Source organism: Solenopsis invicta, unplaced genomic scaffold, assembly GCF_016802725.1.
Source record: "Solenopsis invicta isolate M01_SB unplaced genomic scaffold, UNIL_Sinv_3.0 scaffold_88, whole genome shotgun sequence".
In the NCBI taxonomy this organism is placed as follows: Eukaryota; Metazoa; Arthropoda; class Insecta; order Hymenoptera; family Formicidae; genus Solenopsis; species Solenopsis invicta.
The window spans coordinates 167,686-185,075 of record NW_024105386.1 but is presented as its reverse complement, the minus strand read 5'-3'; the positions used below and the strand labels follow the sequence as shown (position 1 = coordinate 185,075).

The window sequence follows — 17,390 nt, the reverse complement described above, 5'->3', positions numbered from 1 at the left end:
ATTTAAAGAAAAGTTGTTTTTTACAAGATAATAATGAATTATGAATTGCAATGTCGCCGTTATCAATGCAAATCACTACAATTCTGTCCAAGACATGTTGTTGGTTTAAAAACATATCCGTGTATGTGTGTGTGTGTGTGTGTGTGTGTGTGTGTGTGTGCGTGTGTGCGTGTGTGTGCGTGTATGTGTGTGTATTTGCATAACACAAGGATAAGAACCCCGTGGTTCGTCAATTCCACAGTATTTAAAGACTCCAAACCCTCTTTGTGGTATGTGTGTGTGCGTGCGCGCACATGTGCACTAATAATGAGTATGACCTCCTCGTGCGCATATTACTTCATTCATACGATGAGGCATACTTCTTATTAGTCCTTTAATTTCATCCTGCGTTATCGTATTCCACCCCTTTTCAAGAACTCTTTGAAGTTCTCGCAGTGTTTAAGGAGCAGGTACATGATTTCGTACTTTCCTATCAAGGTTGTCCCATAAGTGTTCTATGAGATTTAAATCTGGATTATTTGCTGGTCAATCGAGTCGGTTTATGCCAACTTCATCCAAAAAATCAAGCACTCTTCTCGCAATGTGTGGTCGAGCACTGTCTTGCATAAACAAGAAATTATCTCCAATAAAGGGTGCGTACGGAACAACGTACGTATGGAATAAGTACTTCTTCCACGTATACATCTGCGTTCATGTTCCTGTCAAAGAAATGCAGATCTGTATGAGCATTCGCTGAAATTCCTGCCCAAATCATTACACCGCCTCTATTGTAGCTACTCCTCTGACTTACAGTGCAATCTGTAATACGTTCTCCACTACGACGATAAATTCGTTCTCGTCTATCTGGAGAATAAAGACCAAAATGACTTTCATCGCTAAAGAGTACTTTGCTCCAGTCTGCGCAAGTCCAGTCTCTATGCTCGTGTGCAAAATTGAGTCAAGCTACACGATGACGACGTGTAAGCAAAGGTACAGTCGCTGGCTTACTAAACAGTTGCGAAAACAGATTTTGTTCCGCTAATCTTCTCCGAACAGTGTTAACAAATACATTCGTGTTGCAGACATCCCTTAAATTATTTCAAATTTGGACAGCTGTTCAATGTCTATCTCTTAATAAATTTAAAACAAACTAAATCGATCATTATTGTCTGTGGTACATCGAGGTCCCGAATCAGACCTTCTCTGGAAAGAATTGGTGTCTAAGTACCTAGCGTAAGCACGTTGCACAGTTGACACTGACAAATCAAGTGCTTCAGTAACATACCTTCGACTTCTGCCATCTTCAATTAAAGCAACAACTTGAGCAGCTTTTTCAGGATTTATCGTCGTCATAATTAATCAGTAATTTGAAGGCAAAAAAATTAATTATAATTTAAATTAAAGTCGCACAAAACGTGTCAAGGAAAAAATTTCCCGAGACAACACAAGTTTATAAAGATTTCCTTTAAAGATTTTGGCACCGTCAAAAATCTGCTAGACTTTCCGCGGATGCATTAATTACATTTATAGCATTGTATGCAAATTTTTCTTACAAGAGAGCTTTTTTGCTCGGCCCTCTGTCGGCGGTGTCCCAAACAACCGCTTGAGACAGTAACTGAACAAAGTGTAATACAAATTCGGGACACCGCCGACAGAGGAGTTAACGAACCACAGGGTCCTTATCCTTGTGGTATGCAAACACACACGCACGCACACACGCACATGTTTTTAAACCAACATGTCTTGGACAGAATTGTAGTGATTTGCATTGATAATGGCGACATTGCAATTCATAATTCATTATTATCTTGTAAAAAACAACTTTTCTTCAAATTGGCATAACTTAGCGAAAAATTATCGTATCGAGTTCCGCAAAACCGCATTTTAAAGGGAAAAATTCGAACTTTCACGCGCTTTTTATCTCATTGAGTTACGTCAACTGCTTCACTCCACACAACTCTAAAAACTGCACGTTTTATTTATCGATTTTGCAAGTTTTCGTTCTATCATCGGCTATTAGGAAATTAATCATGCTACTTAATCGGCATTAAAAGTTTCTCAAAGTACTGGTTTCAAACTTTAATTTCTTTTTTGAAACAATCCTGTATTATAAATATTTCTTGTTTTACAAGCGTTTAAAGTTTGCTAAATTTTTCCTAAATTTTTAGTGTACCGCTTTTTCGGTGGGCAGTGTATTATTCAAAATTCGGTTAATGTAGAAATATGCATAACGACGCCACTTGGCGCGAGCATTTTGGATCATTCCTTATCTTGAAATTGAATTTTTACGTCTCGGCAGAATTAATCTTAATGCGTATAGATTGGGTGAGGCCCAGTTGCATACAGACCCGATCAGATCACGTAATCTAATCTAACCCAACCAACAGAAATACTCTAGGCATCGGCCGCTATGTTTGATGGTGTACAATCGGGTCTGTGCGCAACTGCGACACTCCTGTTTTTATCATCTCCTATTATGAAAAAATGATAGAAAAACATAATGCGTGAAGTATCGAGTACAAGTACCATATGTTTATGGAGAGGTTTCTAATTATTTCTTTTGGAAAATGGAAATGTCGCAATCTAACTTTATCATATACCGTTGAATTCATAATAAAACAAGCTTTATTTTGCTTATTAAAAAAAATAAAAATTTTGAGAAAATTTTTAGGAAGCTAAAATGATATATACATTCGACAGCAAAATTAAGGGATCACCTTTTCTGACTCCGAAAAATACGCGTAATTCAAGAGAGTGTAACTTTGTCAAAAATAATCATAAAAAAATTTTTAAAAAAGCATTTTAAAGATTGAAATTTCTAGTTTTGAAATTGGTAAGTCATTAAACGATTTACAGATAGTTTACAAAGTTACGCGGATTTAAATGAAGATGCATCAAATCTCAAAATTTTTTACAAACTTTGCAAAGCTTCACGGCGCAAAATAAAAATTGCACGCAAATGCGGTTTACAGCATTCGAAAACGTGGATCTTTAGCTTTAATTTGCGTTTTTGTTAAGCTTTGTACGATTTTTTTTTACTGAGTTAGGCAATATTGAAGCAAAAATGGTTCCTTTTTTTAATGTTGAATAAATCGGTGAATAAACATCATACAACGCTCAATAAGTACGCAAATTAAAGATACAGATTCACGTTTTCGAACGCTGCAAACTGCATTTGTGTACAATTTTTAATTTACGTCAAATAAACTTGCAAAATTTGTAATAAATTGTGCCGCATTTTTATTCTTATCTGTATAGCTCCGTAAAAAATCAGTATATGTTTTCAAAGTCGATATTAAAAGTACATACATAGAAATATTAAGCTGTAAAATGTGTTTTAAAACATTTGATTTATCATTTTTGTTGATTTATCATGTTACACTCTCTTTTATAGAGTAACTTTTGGTGATCCTTTAATTTTGCTGTTGAACGCTCACTTAATCTTTGCTGAAGTCGATATTTGAACTTCGTGAACAAAAAGACTATAAAATAATTTGCTAGGGCTTATTTTAAAGGGTAAAACTTTTTATTAGTTGATTTTAGTTGATTTTTCTTGAAGAATTTTTTACACTAAGAAATAAAGTAAAAAATTCAAAAAAAATTTTTAAAAATCAAAAATTTTCCAAATTTAAACAAATTTAGGAAGTTTTTGCCATTTAAATTAACGTGAAATCGAAAGTGGAAGAACCCTTTAAAGAGATTTAGTAGTTAAAAAATAATCCATAATATTTTTAATGTTTTATTGCATTATAAAAAATTTTTTATTTTGCAAATTTTTGATTTTTAAAAATTTTCTTGAATTTCTTCCTTTATTTCCTAGTGTAAAAGAATCTTCGAGAAAAATCAACTTAAATAATCAAAACCTTTAAATCATTTTAAAGGTTTTGCCCGTTAACATGAGCCCTGGAAAATCATTTTATAATTTTTTTTTTCACAAGTTCAAATATCGACTTTAGCAAAGATTAAGTGAACGTTCAACAGCAAAATTAAAGGATCACCAAAAGTTACTCTCCAAAAGACAGTGTAACATGATAAGTCAACAAAAATGATAAATTAAATATTTCAAAACACATTTTACAGCTTAATATTTCTATGTACACTTTTAATATCGACTTTGGAAACATATATGATTTTTTAGGGAACTATACGGATAAAAATAAAAATACGGCAAAATTTATTACGAATTTTACGAGTTTATTTGACGTAAATTAAAAATTGCACACAAATGCAATTTGCAGCGTTCGAAAGCGTGAATCTTTATCTTTAATTTGCGTACTTGTTAAGCGTTGTATGACGTTTATTCACCGATTTATTCAACATTAAAAAAAGGAACCATTTTTGCTTCAGTGTTGCCTAACTCAGTAAAAAAAAAATTGTACAAGCTCAACAAAAACGAAAATTAAAGCTAAAGATCCACGCTTTCAAATGCTGTAAACTGCATTTGTGTGCGATTTTTATTTCACGCTGTACAATTTAATAAAATTTTTATAAGATTTTGACATTTGTCGGATTTTTTTACGAACTTTGCAAAGCTCTACGACGCGAAATAAAAATTGCAAGCAAATGCAATTTACAGCATTCAAAAGAGTGGATCTTTAGCTTTATTTGCGTTTTTGTTGAGCTTTGTACAATTTTTATTCACTGAATTATTCAACATTGAAGCAAAAGAGGCCATTTTTGCTTCAGTGTTGCCTAACTCAGTGAAAAAAAATCGTACAAAGATCAACAAAAACGCAAATTAAAGCTAAAGATCCACCCATTCAAATGCTGTAAACCAATTGCACACATTTGTGTGCAATTTTTATTTCGCGTCGTGGAGCTTTGCAAAGTTTGTAAAAAATTTTGAGATTTGACGCATCCCCATTTAAATCAATAAAGCTTCATGACTTATCAATCTCAAAACTAGAGATTTCAAGCTTTAAAATGCTTTTTTTAAAATTTTTTTACGATCATTTTTGAGAAAGTTAAACTCTCTTGAATTGTGCCTATTTTTCGGAGTCAGAATAGGTGATCCCTTAATTTTGCTGTCGAGTGCATTTATTATGCAAAAATACTTCAAGAAATTGGCTGTTACAGTCCTTCTAAGAAAACTTTAAATCTGGTTCTTCTAGTGTTAAAACGTAGTTACTTCTGTATTGCGTTATTGGATTTATAATAATTTATATTGCCTGTTGTCTGTATAAAAAAATTCTTATAAAAGATTAATATAAACAATAAACAAAAAAGTTATATAGACTTTTTGAAATGTACAGTACAATCCTAATGTAAATTTATGTATTAAACAACGAACAATAAAAAATAAGGCTAATAAAAGTACAGCTTGGGTAATATGTATTACCTTAGAATATGAAGAATTCATGATAGTGTGAATTACCCTTGGCTCCAAATCTAACAATACAGCACGTGGTATATAATGTTCATCATCTGATTGATAGAAAAAAACATCCTTTCTATCCATTCCTTCTGTTGCATAATCCTCTAAAATTCCCTCTGGACTAATTCCATGCTCTGCACATAATCTTTTCCAAAATTCAAATCCAACTGTAAAAATAAATTATATATATATATATATATATACACATATATATACATATATATACACATATATATACACATATATATATATATATATATATATATATATATATATATGTGTACACATATAGGAAGTATCTTAAAAAGCGCTCACTAATTATATAGCGTTATTCCTTGCTAAAAACTGAGTCAAAAAGTTCTGAATCATTTTTTTTACTACAATGCTTAACCCTTAAACACACCCATCCTGTAAAATACAGAAACATATTTTCAGGTCTGAGAGAATTTTTCAACTTTGAGAAGCTATAACTTTAATTACGGGAGAGTTCCGATAGCGCACATCCCGATAGTCCACCAACCAATCATCTTGACTTATCTAACCCAACCTATGGAAAATCTCTAGGCATCTGCCATTGTCAGTAGTTTGTGTGCTATCGGGACCCACCGTTTGATTACAATCAATATTTTTCAACATTTTTTTTTTTAAGTTCAGAATCTCAGGAGTGTGACTGCACAATCGACGTTGCCAAAAAATAATTTATTGTTAAGTCATAAAAGAACCATTAAGCACAAATAAGAAATTGGTCAAAAATCCACTTTTCCTTCAAAAAATCATATCTTCACAACAAAAAACTTTTAAGAATTTTCAAATACAGTGTTTTAAAGGTAAAGAGTCACACTTTCAAAATAAAATTTGGCAAAGTCATTCCTTTTAAAAAGTATAATTATGCAACATGGAGAATATGAGGTACTTTTGGGCATCTAAAAATCCACTTAAAAAAAAATATCTTTGCAACAAAAAACTTTTTAGAACTTTACAATATAACGTTTTAAAGCTAAAGATTCATACTATCAAAAAAAAAAATTATGGTATTATCATTTCTATTAAAAATGTACTTATGTAACTAGGTAAATATGAGGTATTTTTTATTAAATCACATCTAAAATTGAAAATTGATGTGATTCATGATATATTATGGAAAAACTCCCTTTTCTACAGCATTTTAGAGTATTCCAACTTTAGACAGAGTATATGCGAGTAACAGCCGCAAACCAACTTGTTCTAGCGTGTTTTGTCCAGCTTTTTTATGTAAAATACTCATAAAGTTTCACTTATACACTATATAGGTCGCATTGACCCTAATAAAACTTTACTGTTGTGCCGTTCAAATTCTAGTTGACCAAAAAAGTTGATCAACCATATTAATCAAAACAGAGGATTTCAAACTTTCTTTACGTCTTAGTCTAAACCTCCTATCTCAATCCGTTTTCACACAGCAAGCGTTCAAAGCTTCATATGGGGTTTCTCAGACCCACTTACATGTTTAAGGATTAATAAAGCAGTAATTACTGAGTAAAACTAATCCAATCAGCGTCGTCCTTTAAACAGACATATGGTGCAGTTGCAAAGGCAACTAACAATATAGCGACGAGCGCTCAAGTACACTACCAGGCGCGCGGTTCACCGATGTATGTCTTTTTAAAAGACAGAGTTGATTGGATTAGCTTTACTTATTAATTACTGCTTTATTAAGCATTATAGATAAAAAGTTCTTTACGATCAGTTTTTAGCAAGGAATAATACTATATAATTAGTGGGTGCTTTTTATGATACACCCTGTGTGTGTGTGTGTGTGTGTGTGTGTGTGTGTGTGTGTGTGTGTGTGTGTGTGTGTGTGTGTGTGTGTGTGTGTGTGTGTGTGTGTGTGTGTGTGTGTAGTCTTGTTATTTAAATATTATATGTAAAGAAATTTGCATGTAAAACTATACAAATGTTTTGAGTTTAAATTAACTCTTAAATACACTGGGAAAATACAAATTTATCCCATTGTATACAAGTACACAAATATTTCTTTCTTAATGGAATTTGTTTGAGTACTGTTATTTAAAAAAATATTCTAAAATTAATATTACAAAAAATTTTTAAAAGTATTTTTGGTACATCAAAAAACAAATATTTTGTTACATTTGTAATAAATGATTATCTTTCAACTTTAGAATGTTTAATTATTATACCAAAAAAGAATCAACTTATTAAATTTTATTTTAATTTAACTTTCATCAAAATTTGGGGCACAAAACTATTTTGTAAGAGTAGTTATTTGGTCAGTGTAGTTCTATCAAAGAAAAAAAAGTAAATAATATAGTTCTTTAATTTATATTACTTTCGTCATTGCAGCTAATTGAATTTATATTATTCTAAAATTTATAGTGCTTATATCAGAGGGACATCAACCTAACCTATGGCAAAATAAAATGACTTACTTTGATTGCCGCATTGGCCAAGTTGCAAAGTTATCATTTCGCACGGCATTTTTACGTTTAAATTTCTTCTCGTTATAAATAAAAAAAAAAGCAAAATTTACAGTTGTAATTATTTAATTTTATGTTTGCCTTTAACAATTGACTACATAAACTGGTACTGGTATTTGTACAGATAGTTGTAAACAATAGGCTTCTCTTTACTACGGCTGCGTTCGTAAACGTTAAAGGCTATAACCACAGTATAAGAAAGAACAGTAGGTCGACTCCGTTATAAAGCACGGCGAAAGTTGTCCTTCGCGCATGACCGAATCGCACCACCACCAATATGGCGGTTAAGTTCTGGAGGTCGATTGTGTATCTTTGTCGACTTTTCTCACTTCTCGTATTTTCATCTCACATGAAAAAATACGCGCGATTGGCTATGAGCATAGTGAAAATGCGATATCCCTATGCTCACGTGAGTAAAAATCACAAACGCGAGTGCAAGCAATGGTAGAATACTTCACATAACCTTTAAAAAACGGTGCATCGCCTCTGAGTTAAATAATCTCCAATAATCTCAAAATCCCTCCTGTTGACGATTGACGACGCGTGTCCCGAATAAGATACCAATTTAAAAAAAACAGTGCGTAAATATTGCATAATTTATTTACAATATATACTTATATTATTTACATCTTATTATTTATTTACTGTTATTTATTATTTATATACTTATATAATTATTAATTTATTTATATACTTTATACAATTTTACAATGTATTATCTAGAATATATTATCTAGAATATCGAATGGATCCTGAGTATCTCTCAGTCTCCTTCTTAATAAATATAAATTTCTTTTTCTAATTCTTTTCCTAATTCGCATTTTCCTTTTGCTCGATAAAAAGTAAAAGGTACTCTATTCTGAAACGATACAAGACTCCGCAAACTCGACCAAATTCGACACAGTTTGATTGAACTCGACATCAAGGCTGTGTTCCGATATTAACTGCCAGTACTGAAAATGTATAGTATATGTGACGTGAACTATAAATTTTCAGTACTGCCAGTAAAAACGGAACACAGCCCAAAATACTTGCCAAGCAATGTCACGTGAGAAATGTCGCATTTCCTATGGTGAAAAGTAGCCAATCGAGTGAGAGCTCACTTTTACCATTTTTACTAGGTTGGAATACGTAATCGACCCCCTGATTGGACGAGTCCAGCATATGGCGTCATTAACCCGACTGAGGGTGCCGTCACATGGAGCCAAGGTTGGGTATGTATAATACTTAATGCTTTATACGTTTATAAAACCATGTATAATACATACGTATTATACATGGTTTTATACGTATGTATAATACGCTGATCGCGCCTCTTCAGGCCTTTGACGGAAGCGTATGCTTATAACGTAACGTCGGTAAATAACGTTACCGACGTTACATTTGTCTGGTTATGTTATATGTTGTAGAGCTTGTGATTGAATCATAACCTTTGATTATTGTCCCCGGTCCCCTGTCTTTGTGACAATAAAAGAAAAAGTCGGGGTGGCAGGCCAACCCATAATTTTTGGGAAAATGGTGACTTTGAGCGACGTTCTGTAGGTGGAAAAATGGTAGCCTACTGCATGGTTTGTGAAAAAACTTTAACAAACTCCTCGAAATCTAGGTTACAAACCCACAGGTTAACAAAATAAAATATGGAGAAAATGACTCATCACTCATCAGAGATGAAAGAGTAAACTATATTGAATGTTTGTGAAAATTTTATATTTACAGAACAACCTGCAATAGAGATAAGCATAGATTGACAGCTTCGAAGTCAAATGATATCAACGAAAATATGCTCAATGCAATCCAAATTAACAGTATTGACACGATAACGGATTCGTCATTGGATGAATCGGATCCAAGATCTTCAAAGATCATCGCAATAGGAGTCGAAAATGCTGAACATATTCCCGTTATTATTCCTGATCACGAAATATCAACTATACTATCTCAGGGACTGAGTGCAGATATTTCGTCTACGTCCATTCTTCCATGTGCGAAAAAACGTAAAACATCGAAACCTCAACGAGGATTGAATTCATATTTTGATTATGTTTCAGAAAAAGATAAAATCCGTTTTGACGAGTTTGTAGCGAAATTTTTCTATGGATGCAACATCCCTTTCGACAAAGTCGAATCCAAGGTGTTTTTGGATTGCATGAGGTGCTATACGACCTGGGTACAAGCCACTGTCTGCGGCAGCGATGGCAAATCAGTTTCTCCACGATTCTCATGCCCAACTCGAAAAAATCCGTTCGACTTTGTCTAATTCCGAAGGAGTATTGATCCTCTTTAGGACAAAAACGGAACAGGAGTCGCACGTAGTTGCTTTCGTGCAGTCCCAAGACAAAAAATATATATATTTGAAGACATGGTATGCGCAGAAAAATGATGACAATTTCACAGATATAATTCATGATGCAATCGATTTATCGAGAACAAAATTTAACATCACGATCTACGCCGCCATTTCTGACAAAAATTTGGGATCGATAGATTTAAATGGATGCAGAACACCGTGGTCATTGCAATGCCATAAGTCCTTCGCTGCATCTGTCGAAGTCGATCTGGTCGACTTTGAGCTTGCAGAAAATGTACGTTACTTACTTGACGAATTCTCAAGTAGAGAATTGCAAGAGAATTTAATAGTACATGGAGGAACAGACATCAAATTACGAAACTGTTCACATTCTCATTACTGGAATTTATTTTCATCTTGTATGAAAAATTATGGAGCTATGAGACAGCTAGTGGGCGACAGGGAGTGCAGATTAAAAAAAAACGTTGTAAGCATATTAATTGAGGACTCCTTCGAGGAAAAGTTGAAACATGCTTTGGATTTGTTGGAGCCTATTCACTCAATTGCACAAAATTGCGAGCAGCAAAACACCACGATTGCTGATATTGTCGAACAATGGTTGATGGTGGTCGATAATGAGAACTATAAATCAATTCAATGTCGAATCGAAGAAGTCCTGACTCCAATTGCCTTAACAGCAAATCTTCTTCATCCCATCTACCGAGGTAAACGGTTCGCAGAAGATGTGATACGTATTACAAAGACTACGGATTTCATGCTTGAGGAACTTGATCCAGATCAAATGAACGAGTTTGGGAATTATAGAGATTCGACAAAATTATTCAGTTCTCGTCGTTTAAAAGAATACGATGCACTGTCATTCTGGCGGGTAGTTTCTTCAGTACACCCAAAGTTATCATCCTTTGCTATGAAAATCCTACGACTCCCTGTTGCTGTGCACAAATCGATATCACATCCGGCTAATGTTAACGACTTAACGCCTAAATGATTTGAAAAGCTCACAGATTTATTTTTTAACTTATACGTTTGAATCTATTCCGAATTTGTTTTCTTGTTGGTAATATGACAATATAAATTGTTAAATAGTAGTTAAAAGAGAAATATTCTACTGTTAATGTATTTAAACTATATATGAAGGAACTCAAAGTTTCTTCGCGTTTCCGCGAACTTTGTTCATTTTGTGAAATGAGATACGAAAAAGCATTTGACAAGGACGGGATCCGATAGCGCACGGTGCGATAGCCCACCAACCAATCATCTTAACTTATCTAACCCAAACAACGGAAAATCTCTAGGTATTGGTTGTTGTGAGTGGTGGTGGGCTATCGATCCCGTGCGCTATCGGGATCCGCCCATTTGACAAGAGTTTATATCCAACTTACCAGTTATGGATTTTGTGATTTAAAATGTGAAATATTATTAAGAAAAAGATGTTACAAAAGTGACAGTTTACATACTTAAAAAAGTAACTTTCATGTATTTTTTTTATAAAAAATAAATTCATACATTTTGTACAAAAAATAAAAATGAATTCATTCTCATTTTTATACGGGTTCTTCCTTATTATTTTATGTTAATTACAAATAAGCATTGATTCAGTTAGATTCTATCAATTCGTCGTAATGATCATCAAAAAACTCATTCATTTTCAGAGAATAGTAGATATCAACAAGTTTCATCGATCGATCCACAGTGAGACGGTTGCGTAAATCAGAGTGAACAAAAGCCCACGAAGAAAAGAGTCTTTCCAATTGCGCTGAAGCAGCAGGAATATTTAACAATTTTTTAGCCAGTAACGACAGTTTTGGGTGAAATGGACGAGCTAAGATCCAAAATGCTTCTGGTGCTGTATGATTTCGTTCCCTCAATTTTCCAAAAATACCACGATCCTTCTGATAAGCATCTAGTCCCGTTTCATCAGTGATATCTGCCAACTCCAATTCTTGTGTCAAAAAATCGAAAACCATTTTCATTTTCCGATGATCGTGTTCAAAACGTTTGCCCCGATACTGAGGATGTAGGAAATTGGCTGTGAGTACAATTGGTGTCAACACTTTTTCGAGTCGATCGTCCAATTTTTTTTGCATCTCATCATTGGCTGTCGGTATCACTAATTTGAGCCATTCTTCACAAGCTTTAGCTATGCTACAATTCGATTCTTGACAGACGTTTATCAATTGGCATATTGGATCGAAGATCAAGATAAAATCTTGTAACTGTATCGCAAATGATGGGTCTCTGAGCAAGCTTTCGTATTTGGGATCAAGTTGAATCTTCTTTTCATCACTAAGAGCTTGCATAAGATGCAAATTTTTTAGCAGACATCGGAACGCATCTCTGTAACTACACCACCTTGTGTCACAAGCTAGTATAATTCTGGATCCTCCTCGCTGCTTTATTTCATGCTCTGCACTCGGTGACTTAAATTTACGCAAAAATTCATTTACAGTCTTCGCAAAATCATCTGAAACAAAAGCCTTGGCCAACAGATTGCCACTGTAGCTGTGACACGTAGTATGCCAAATCTCTATTTTTTTGCCCATCGATATCATCGGCGACGCATTGTCGGAAACTACGGCGTAGGTGGTAACGTTGAACTTTTCTTTGGCTAACTTTATTCCTTCGTTGACAATTTCTTTAAGTTGTTCGCCGGTTTCTCTGAGTCCCGTTATATCCCAGGATTTTAGGAATGTACTTTTAGAGTTAACTGAGTGAAGGGTGCAAACAACATTCTTGGTATTGGCGGATGAATTCTTCCACCCATCAATTAAAAGAACTCCGTCTGTTCCATCATCTGAGACTGAGACTCTTTCATCTAACTGCTTTTGGTGGACCTTGTCCAGGAGCTTGGTCGAAAGTGTCTTCCTCGTTGGAGGTTGGTATGGCGTTGGCGAACGCAGTCTTTGTAAGAGATCCACAAAGTTTTTGAAATGTTGCGATTCCACGATATTGAATGAGATGTTACATCCAAAGAAAAATTGACCCAAAGCTATGTCAATGTCATCCCTCGTCGGTGCTTTGCGTGGCATCTTAGACGATGACGATGTTCCCAATTCTAACTTCGGTTTTTTTGGAATATGTTTTGGGGATTGCGACTGTAAATAAATGAATGATCGATTTTTCGAATGATCTTTTTTCGAACGAATAAAATTGGTAGAAATATATCCCAGATAGCACAAAATATTTATGATAAATATTAATAAATATTTATCATAAATATTTTTTATAAGTATTATAGAAATATTTTATACATATTTTATATATATGACGGAAAAAATTATAAAAATCTTTATCAAAAATATTGTTAAAATATTTTCTAAAATATTGATTGCGACTTGAATGGGTGACCGCTTCGGAATTTCCAAAAAAAATTCCTAAGAATAAAATTTTTTTGCAAAAATTGTTTTTTAAAATATAGAAATATTGTTTTACTCATTGAGATTATGAGGTGTAATATAATATTTATGTGGATATTTCGAACATTTTCAAATAATTATCATAAATCATAAATATTTTTGAAACATTCATGATAAATATTTATGTTCAGTCCAATCTACTGCCATAAAAACATTTATTAAATGCTTTGATAAATGTTTATAAAATATTAAAATAAATATTATAAATATTTAATAAATATTTTATACATATTTTATAAATATTTTGTGCTATCTGGAATGTGATGAAGTTTTTCGATTACTCACTTGACTTGTTCTACCTGTGAAACTCATTGTTTCATTTATCGTGCTTCAAATTGCGAGTATACTTTTTGGTAATTCTTCAGTTTGGTATTAATCGTTAAAGTTGACGTTTATTCGGGTTAGAAAACCTGTCATACCAACGAAACGTAGCGTTGTTAAGGTTGGTTTATGCAGACCGTAACCGTTAACTTATGCCGGAATCTATAAGAAATTGACCAATCATAATTGATAATTCTTCTATAAGTCGATTAAGATTGGTTAATTTCTTACAGATTCCGGCATAAGTTAGCGGTTACGGCCTGCATAAACTAACCTTTATGGTTTTAAATGAGATTATGGAGTTTTATACGTTTTATACGTATTATACATGTATTATACGTGTAACGTATAAAACCCCAGAAATCACCAAATTACCCAACCCTGCATGGAGCGTAACTTGCGTAGCGTAATTTGTGTATTCTAGTAACTTACTAAAATATGTTACGCCATTTAAAAGTCTTCTTTCACATGAAGCGTATTTCGCGGATTTTTAAGAAATGCGTATCTAATGCAACCAATTACTGATTAGGGTTTCTCTTGTACTCTCTAACAGAAATGCTAAACAAATTTAGAATTGGTTTTTGTAATTTACGCGTCTCGGAAAATACGTCTCATGTGGAACTGATACTCTGCACACTAGTATGTGTGAATCATCTATGTGCAAATCTAACCTGTGCGGGCATATATTCCTGTTCCTTGTAATTTTCAAAAATTTATATATTTAAAACAAAATAAATATATGTTAGGCATTTAAAAAAAAGAAAGCATTTTACATGCAAGAAATTCAAGCAACACGGATATATTTATTAATGTACAACTATAACCTTAAAATTTTGTATCAACATATCGCAAGAAGATTGGATATGACAGAATGTTATTACAGAATAGCTATTATAAATAATAAATTTCACATAAAACTGTTTCTTAATTTACCCTGATATCATTATCTATCTTTCAATTTTGTTCTGCTTATTTAAGTAATACATGTGTTACCAATACATGTATACACAGCGTTTCTTACGCAGAAAATTGGATTCGACGTAACGATAATAATGTAAAAAGCGTAAAGTAACTAGGCGGAAGATAATGTTACAGTAAAACAATATCATTGGTCGGCACAAGTTACGCTTACGCAAGTTACGCTTACGCAAGTTACGCCCCATGTGACAGCACCCCCCGTTCCAAAATGTATCGCTATAAAAATTTCTATATATTTGTGATAAAGCTCGTATATTTAAAACAAATTTAAAATAAAAAAATAAATTTAATTTAAAATATTATAGTAAATAAAAATTAAAATGTATAAATATAATAAAGAAAAACGTTAATAACCAAGTAAAGTTTAAACGTTTTGTTTATTATTCTGTTTATGTAATTACAGATTAATAAATGTTAATCTTTTATTCTATTAATGTAAGGTTTCTTGGTCTACAGTCTCACAAAACCATTATATAAATATTTATATTTGAGATTAGTATGTTAAAGATTTTTAGTATTATTAAATATTTTCTGATACTAATAAAATATACTGTTTGTTTTCTGTTCCTGAACTCCCTGAATTAGTGTGCACTTAAAGTAAAATAGATATATATTTGAAAGTTAGTAAAAACAAGAAGGAACGTTCCAGTGCAGTCTAGTGCAGGAATAGAAAACAAGCCTATATATATAATAGATGATATGCGCAATATATATCTTCATCTAATTTGTTAAAATAAAAATTTATTTTCATTGTTTAAATTGATTCGTCCTATTCTACTAACATTTAATTTTCATCTACTTTAGTTATATTGATAAAAATATTCATAGTAAAATATTTATGTATTATCTTTATCGTTTATCTTAATTTATTATGTAATTTATTCTGAATCTGAATATTTATGTTACTATTTCTCAGCGTTATTTGCTAAACACACCCAATGTTTGAGAATGCGTTCAGGGCACGTATTATGCATTTGTTCGGAATCAATTCCGATCGGAATTATTCCGTTTTCCCTAGAAAACACAATAGAAATTTAGTGAGAAACGGAATAATTCCGATCGGAATCAATTCCGAACAAATGCATAATACGTGCCCAAATTCCATAAACCACTAGGGAGCTTTTCATTAGCTCCGCCCATTTACCCAGTCACCCAGAGATCACTCACCGGGTGGAGAATCTGAACGCAGCCCAGGGGGTCGATTGCGTATTCCAAAACCTAGTGAAAATAGTAAAAGTGAGCTCTCACTCGATTGGCTACTTTTCACCATAGTGGAAATGCGACATTTCTCAAGTGACATTGCTTGGCAAGTATTTTGATGTCGAGTTCAATCAAACTGTGTCGAATTTGGTCGAGTTTGCGGAGTCTTGTATCGTTTCAGAATGGAGTATCTTTTATTTTTTATCGAGCAAGAGGAAAATGCAAATTAGAAAAAGAATTAGAAAAAGAAATTTAAATTTATTAAGAAGGAGATTGAGAAATACTCAGGATCCTTTCGATATTCTAGATAATACATTGTAAAATTGTATAAAGTATATAAATAAATTAATAATTATATAAGTATATAAATAATAAATAACAATAAATAAATAATAAGATATAAATAATATAAGTATATATTATAAATAAATTATGCAATATTTACGCACCGTTTTTTTTAAATTGGTATCTTTTTCGAGACACGCGTCGTCAATCGTCAACAGGAGGGACTTTGAGATTATTGGAGATTATTTAACTCGGAGGCGATGCACCGTTTTTTAAAGGTTATGTGAAGTATTCTACCATTGCTCGCACTCGCATTTGTGATTTTCACTCACGTGAGCATAAGGATATCGCATTTTCACTATGCTCATAGCCAATCGCGCGTATTTTTTCATGTGAGATGAAAATACGAGAAGTGAGAAAAGTCGACAAAGATACACAATCGACCCCCAGGGGTAGAGACACTATATCAGAGTCTGGACTCTGGACGCGATTTGGGCAAAATCGCACGAGAGAGAAAGAGATACACCTTTCTCTCAAACTTATTCTTGACGTGCCTAACCTCAACTTAACCGCGAAATCACGTGACACGTAAAACTATTGTTGTGTGTTCTTTGTGCAAGTTTATTTTAAAACCTATTAAAAATGGGTAGCTATGTAACCTTATTTTGTAATAATTCTAGAGCTAAAGGATACAATCTATTACAAAACAATGCAGACTGTGTAATAAATGTTTAAAATCAGTTAGCTCAAAAACTCCAATATTACATTCATTTACCAAATTCGTACAATTAAAATGTTACACAAATAATTGTTTATTTTTTGTTAATGTTGAAACTTTTTTAATCTTTTTTAGGTTTGAACAAATGTTTCGACATTATTCTAAATATTTTAATAACATTACAGATATAAGTTTAAAAAATTTTTTAATTAAAGAATGTATTAGGAGTACAAATTGAAAACCGCCGTTTTCCAGTAGATGGCGCCAGCGGTAAATGCTGGTGCCAAACGTTAGATCAAAAATTTTTAATGTAAGGTTGGGCATCTGGCAACAATTC

The 17,390-nt window shown here is 32.9% G+C and overlaps 3 protein-coding genes across 5 annotated transcripts in view; 1 reads left to right on the top strand and 2 right to left on the bottom strand.

Annotated features, from left to right (window-relative positions):
• LOC105194419 (tubulin gamma-2 chain) overlaps window positions 1–8,010 on the bottom strand; it is a 48,630-nt gene extending 40,620 nt beyond the window's left edge. Inside the window, exons 1-2 of one of the 2 annotated variants that reach the window (XM_039459593.1) lie at window positions 7,780–8,010; window positions 5,318–5,520 (exon numbers count right to left, since the gene is read on the bottom strand). In XM_039459593.1, coding sequence (XP_039315527.1) covers window positions 5,318–5,520; window positions 7,780–7,828 — 252 coding nt within the window. In that variant the 5' untranslated portion in view covers window positions 7,829–8,010. Of the gene's footprint in view, window positions 1–5,317; window positions 5,521–5,668; window positions 5,768–7,779 lie in introns of those variants that run through there. The other variant, XM_039459594.1, reaches the window with a different exon arrangement.
• A 139-nt stretch (window positions 8,011–8,149) lies between these two features.
• On the top strand, window positions 8,150–11,575 carry LOC120360042. 2 transcript variants are annotated; one of them, XM_039459596.1, is made up of 3 exons: window positions 8,150–8,404; window positions 8,949–9,448; window positions 9,544–11,575. In XM_039459596.1, the coding sequence occupies exon 3, from the start codon at window positions 10,020–10,022 to the stop codon at window positions 11,121–11,123; it is 1,104 nt and encodes a 367-aa protein (XP_039315530.1). In that variant the 5' UTR covers window positions 8,150–8,404; window positions 8,949–9,448; window positions 9,544–10,019; the 3' UTR covers window positions 11,124–11,575. The 2 variants fall into 2 exon arrangements, with proteins under 2 accessions (XP_039315530.1, XP_039315529.1); XM_039459595.1 differs by having other exon boundaries at window positions 8,949–11,575.
• Window positions 11,576–11,583: 8 nt separating this feature from the next.
• Window positions 11,584–14,016, bottom strand: LOC105203160. Its single transcript, XM_011171925.3, has 2 exons — window positions 13,837–14,016; window positions 11,584–13,230 (listed from the first exon to the last, which is right to left on the bottom strand). Exons 1-2 carry the CDS (start codon window positions 13,861–13,863, stop codon window positions 11,731–11,733), a joined length of 1,527 nt encoding a protein of 508 aa, XP_011170227.3. The 5' UTR covers window positions 13,864–14,016; the 3' UTR covers window positions 11,584–11,730.
• Between the last annotated feature and the right edge of the window lie 3,374 nt (window positions 14,017–17,390).

What these genes read in the sequence shown, in the direction of transcription:
- LOC105203160 (XM_011171925.3), bottom strand. Translation starts at nt 13,863, where the DNA reads ATGAGTTTCACAGGTAGAACAAGTCAA. An exon ending in TCACAGGTAGAACAAGTCAA is followed by an intron (nt 13,231 to 13,836) that starts GTGAGTAATCGA and finishes ATTTATTTACAG; the next exon opens with TCGCAATCCCCAAAACATAT.
- LOC120360042 (XM_039459596.1), top strand. Translation starts at nt 10,020, where the DNA reads ATGGCAAATCAGTTTCTCCACGATTCTCATGCCCAACTCGAAAAAATC.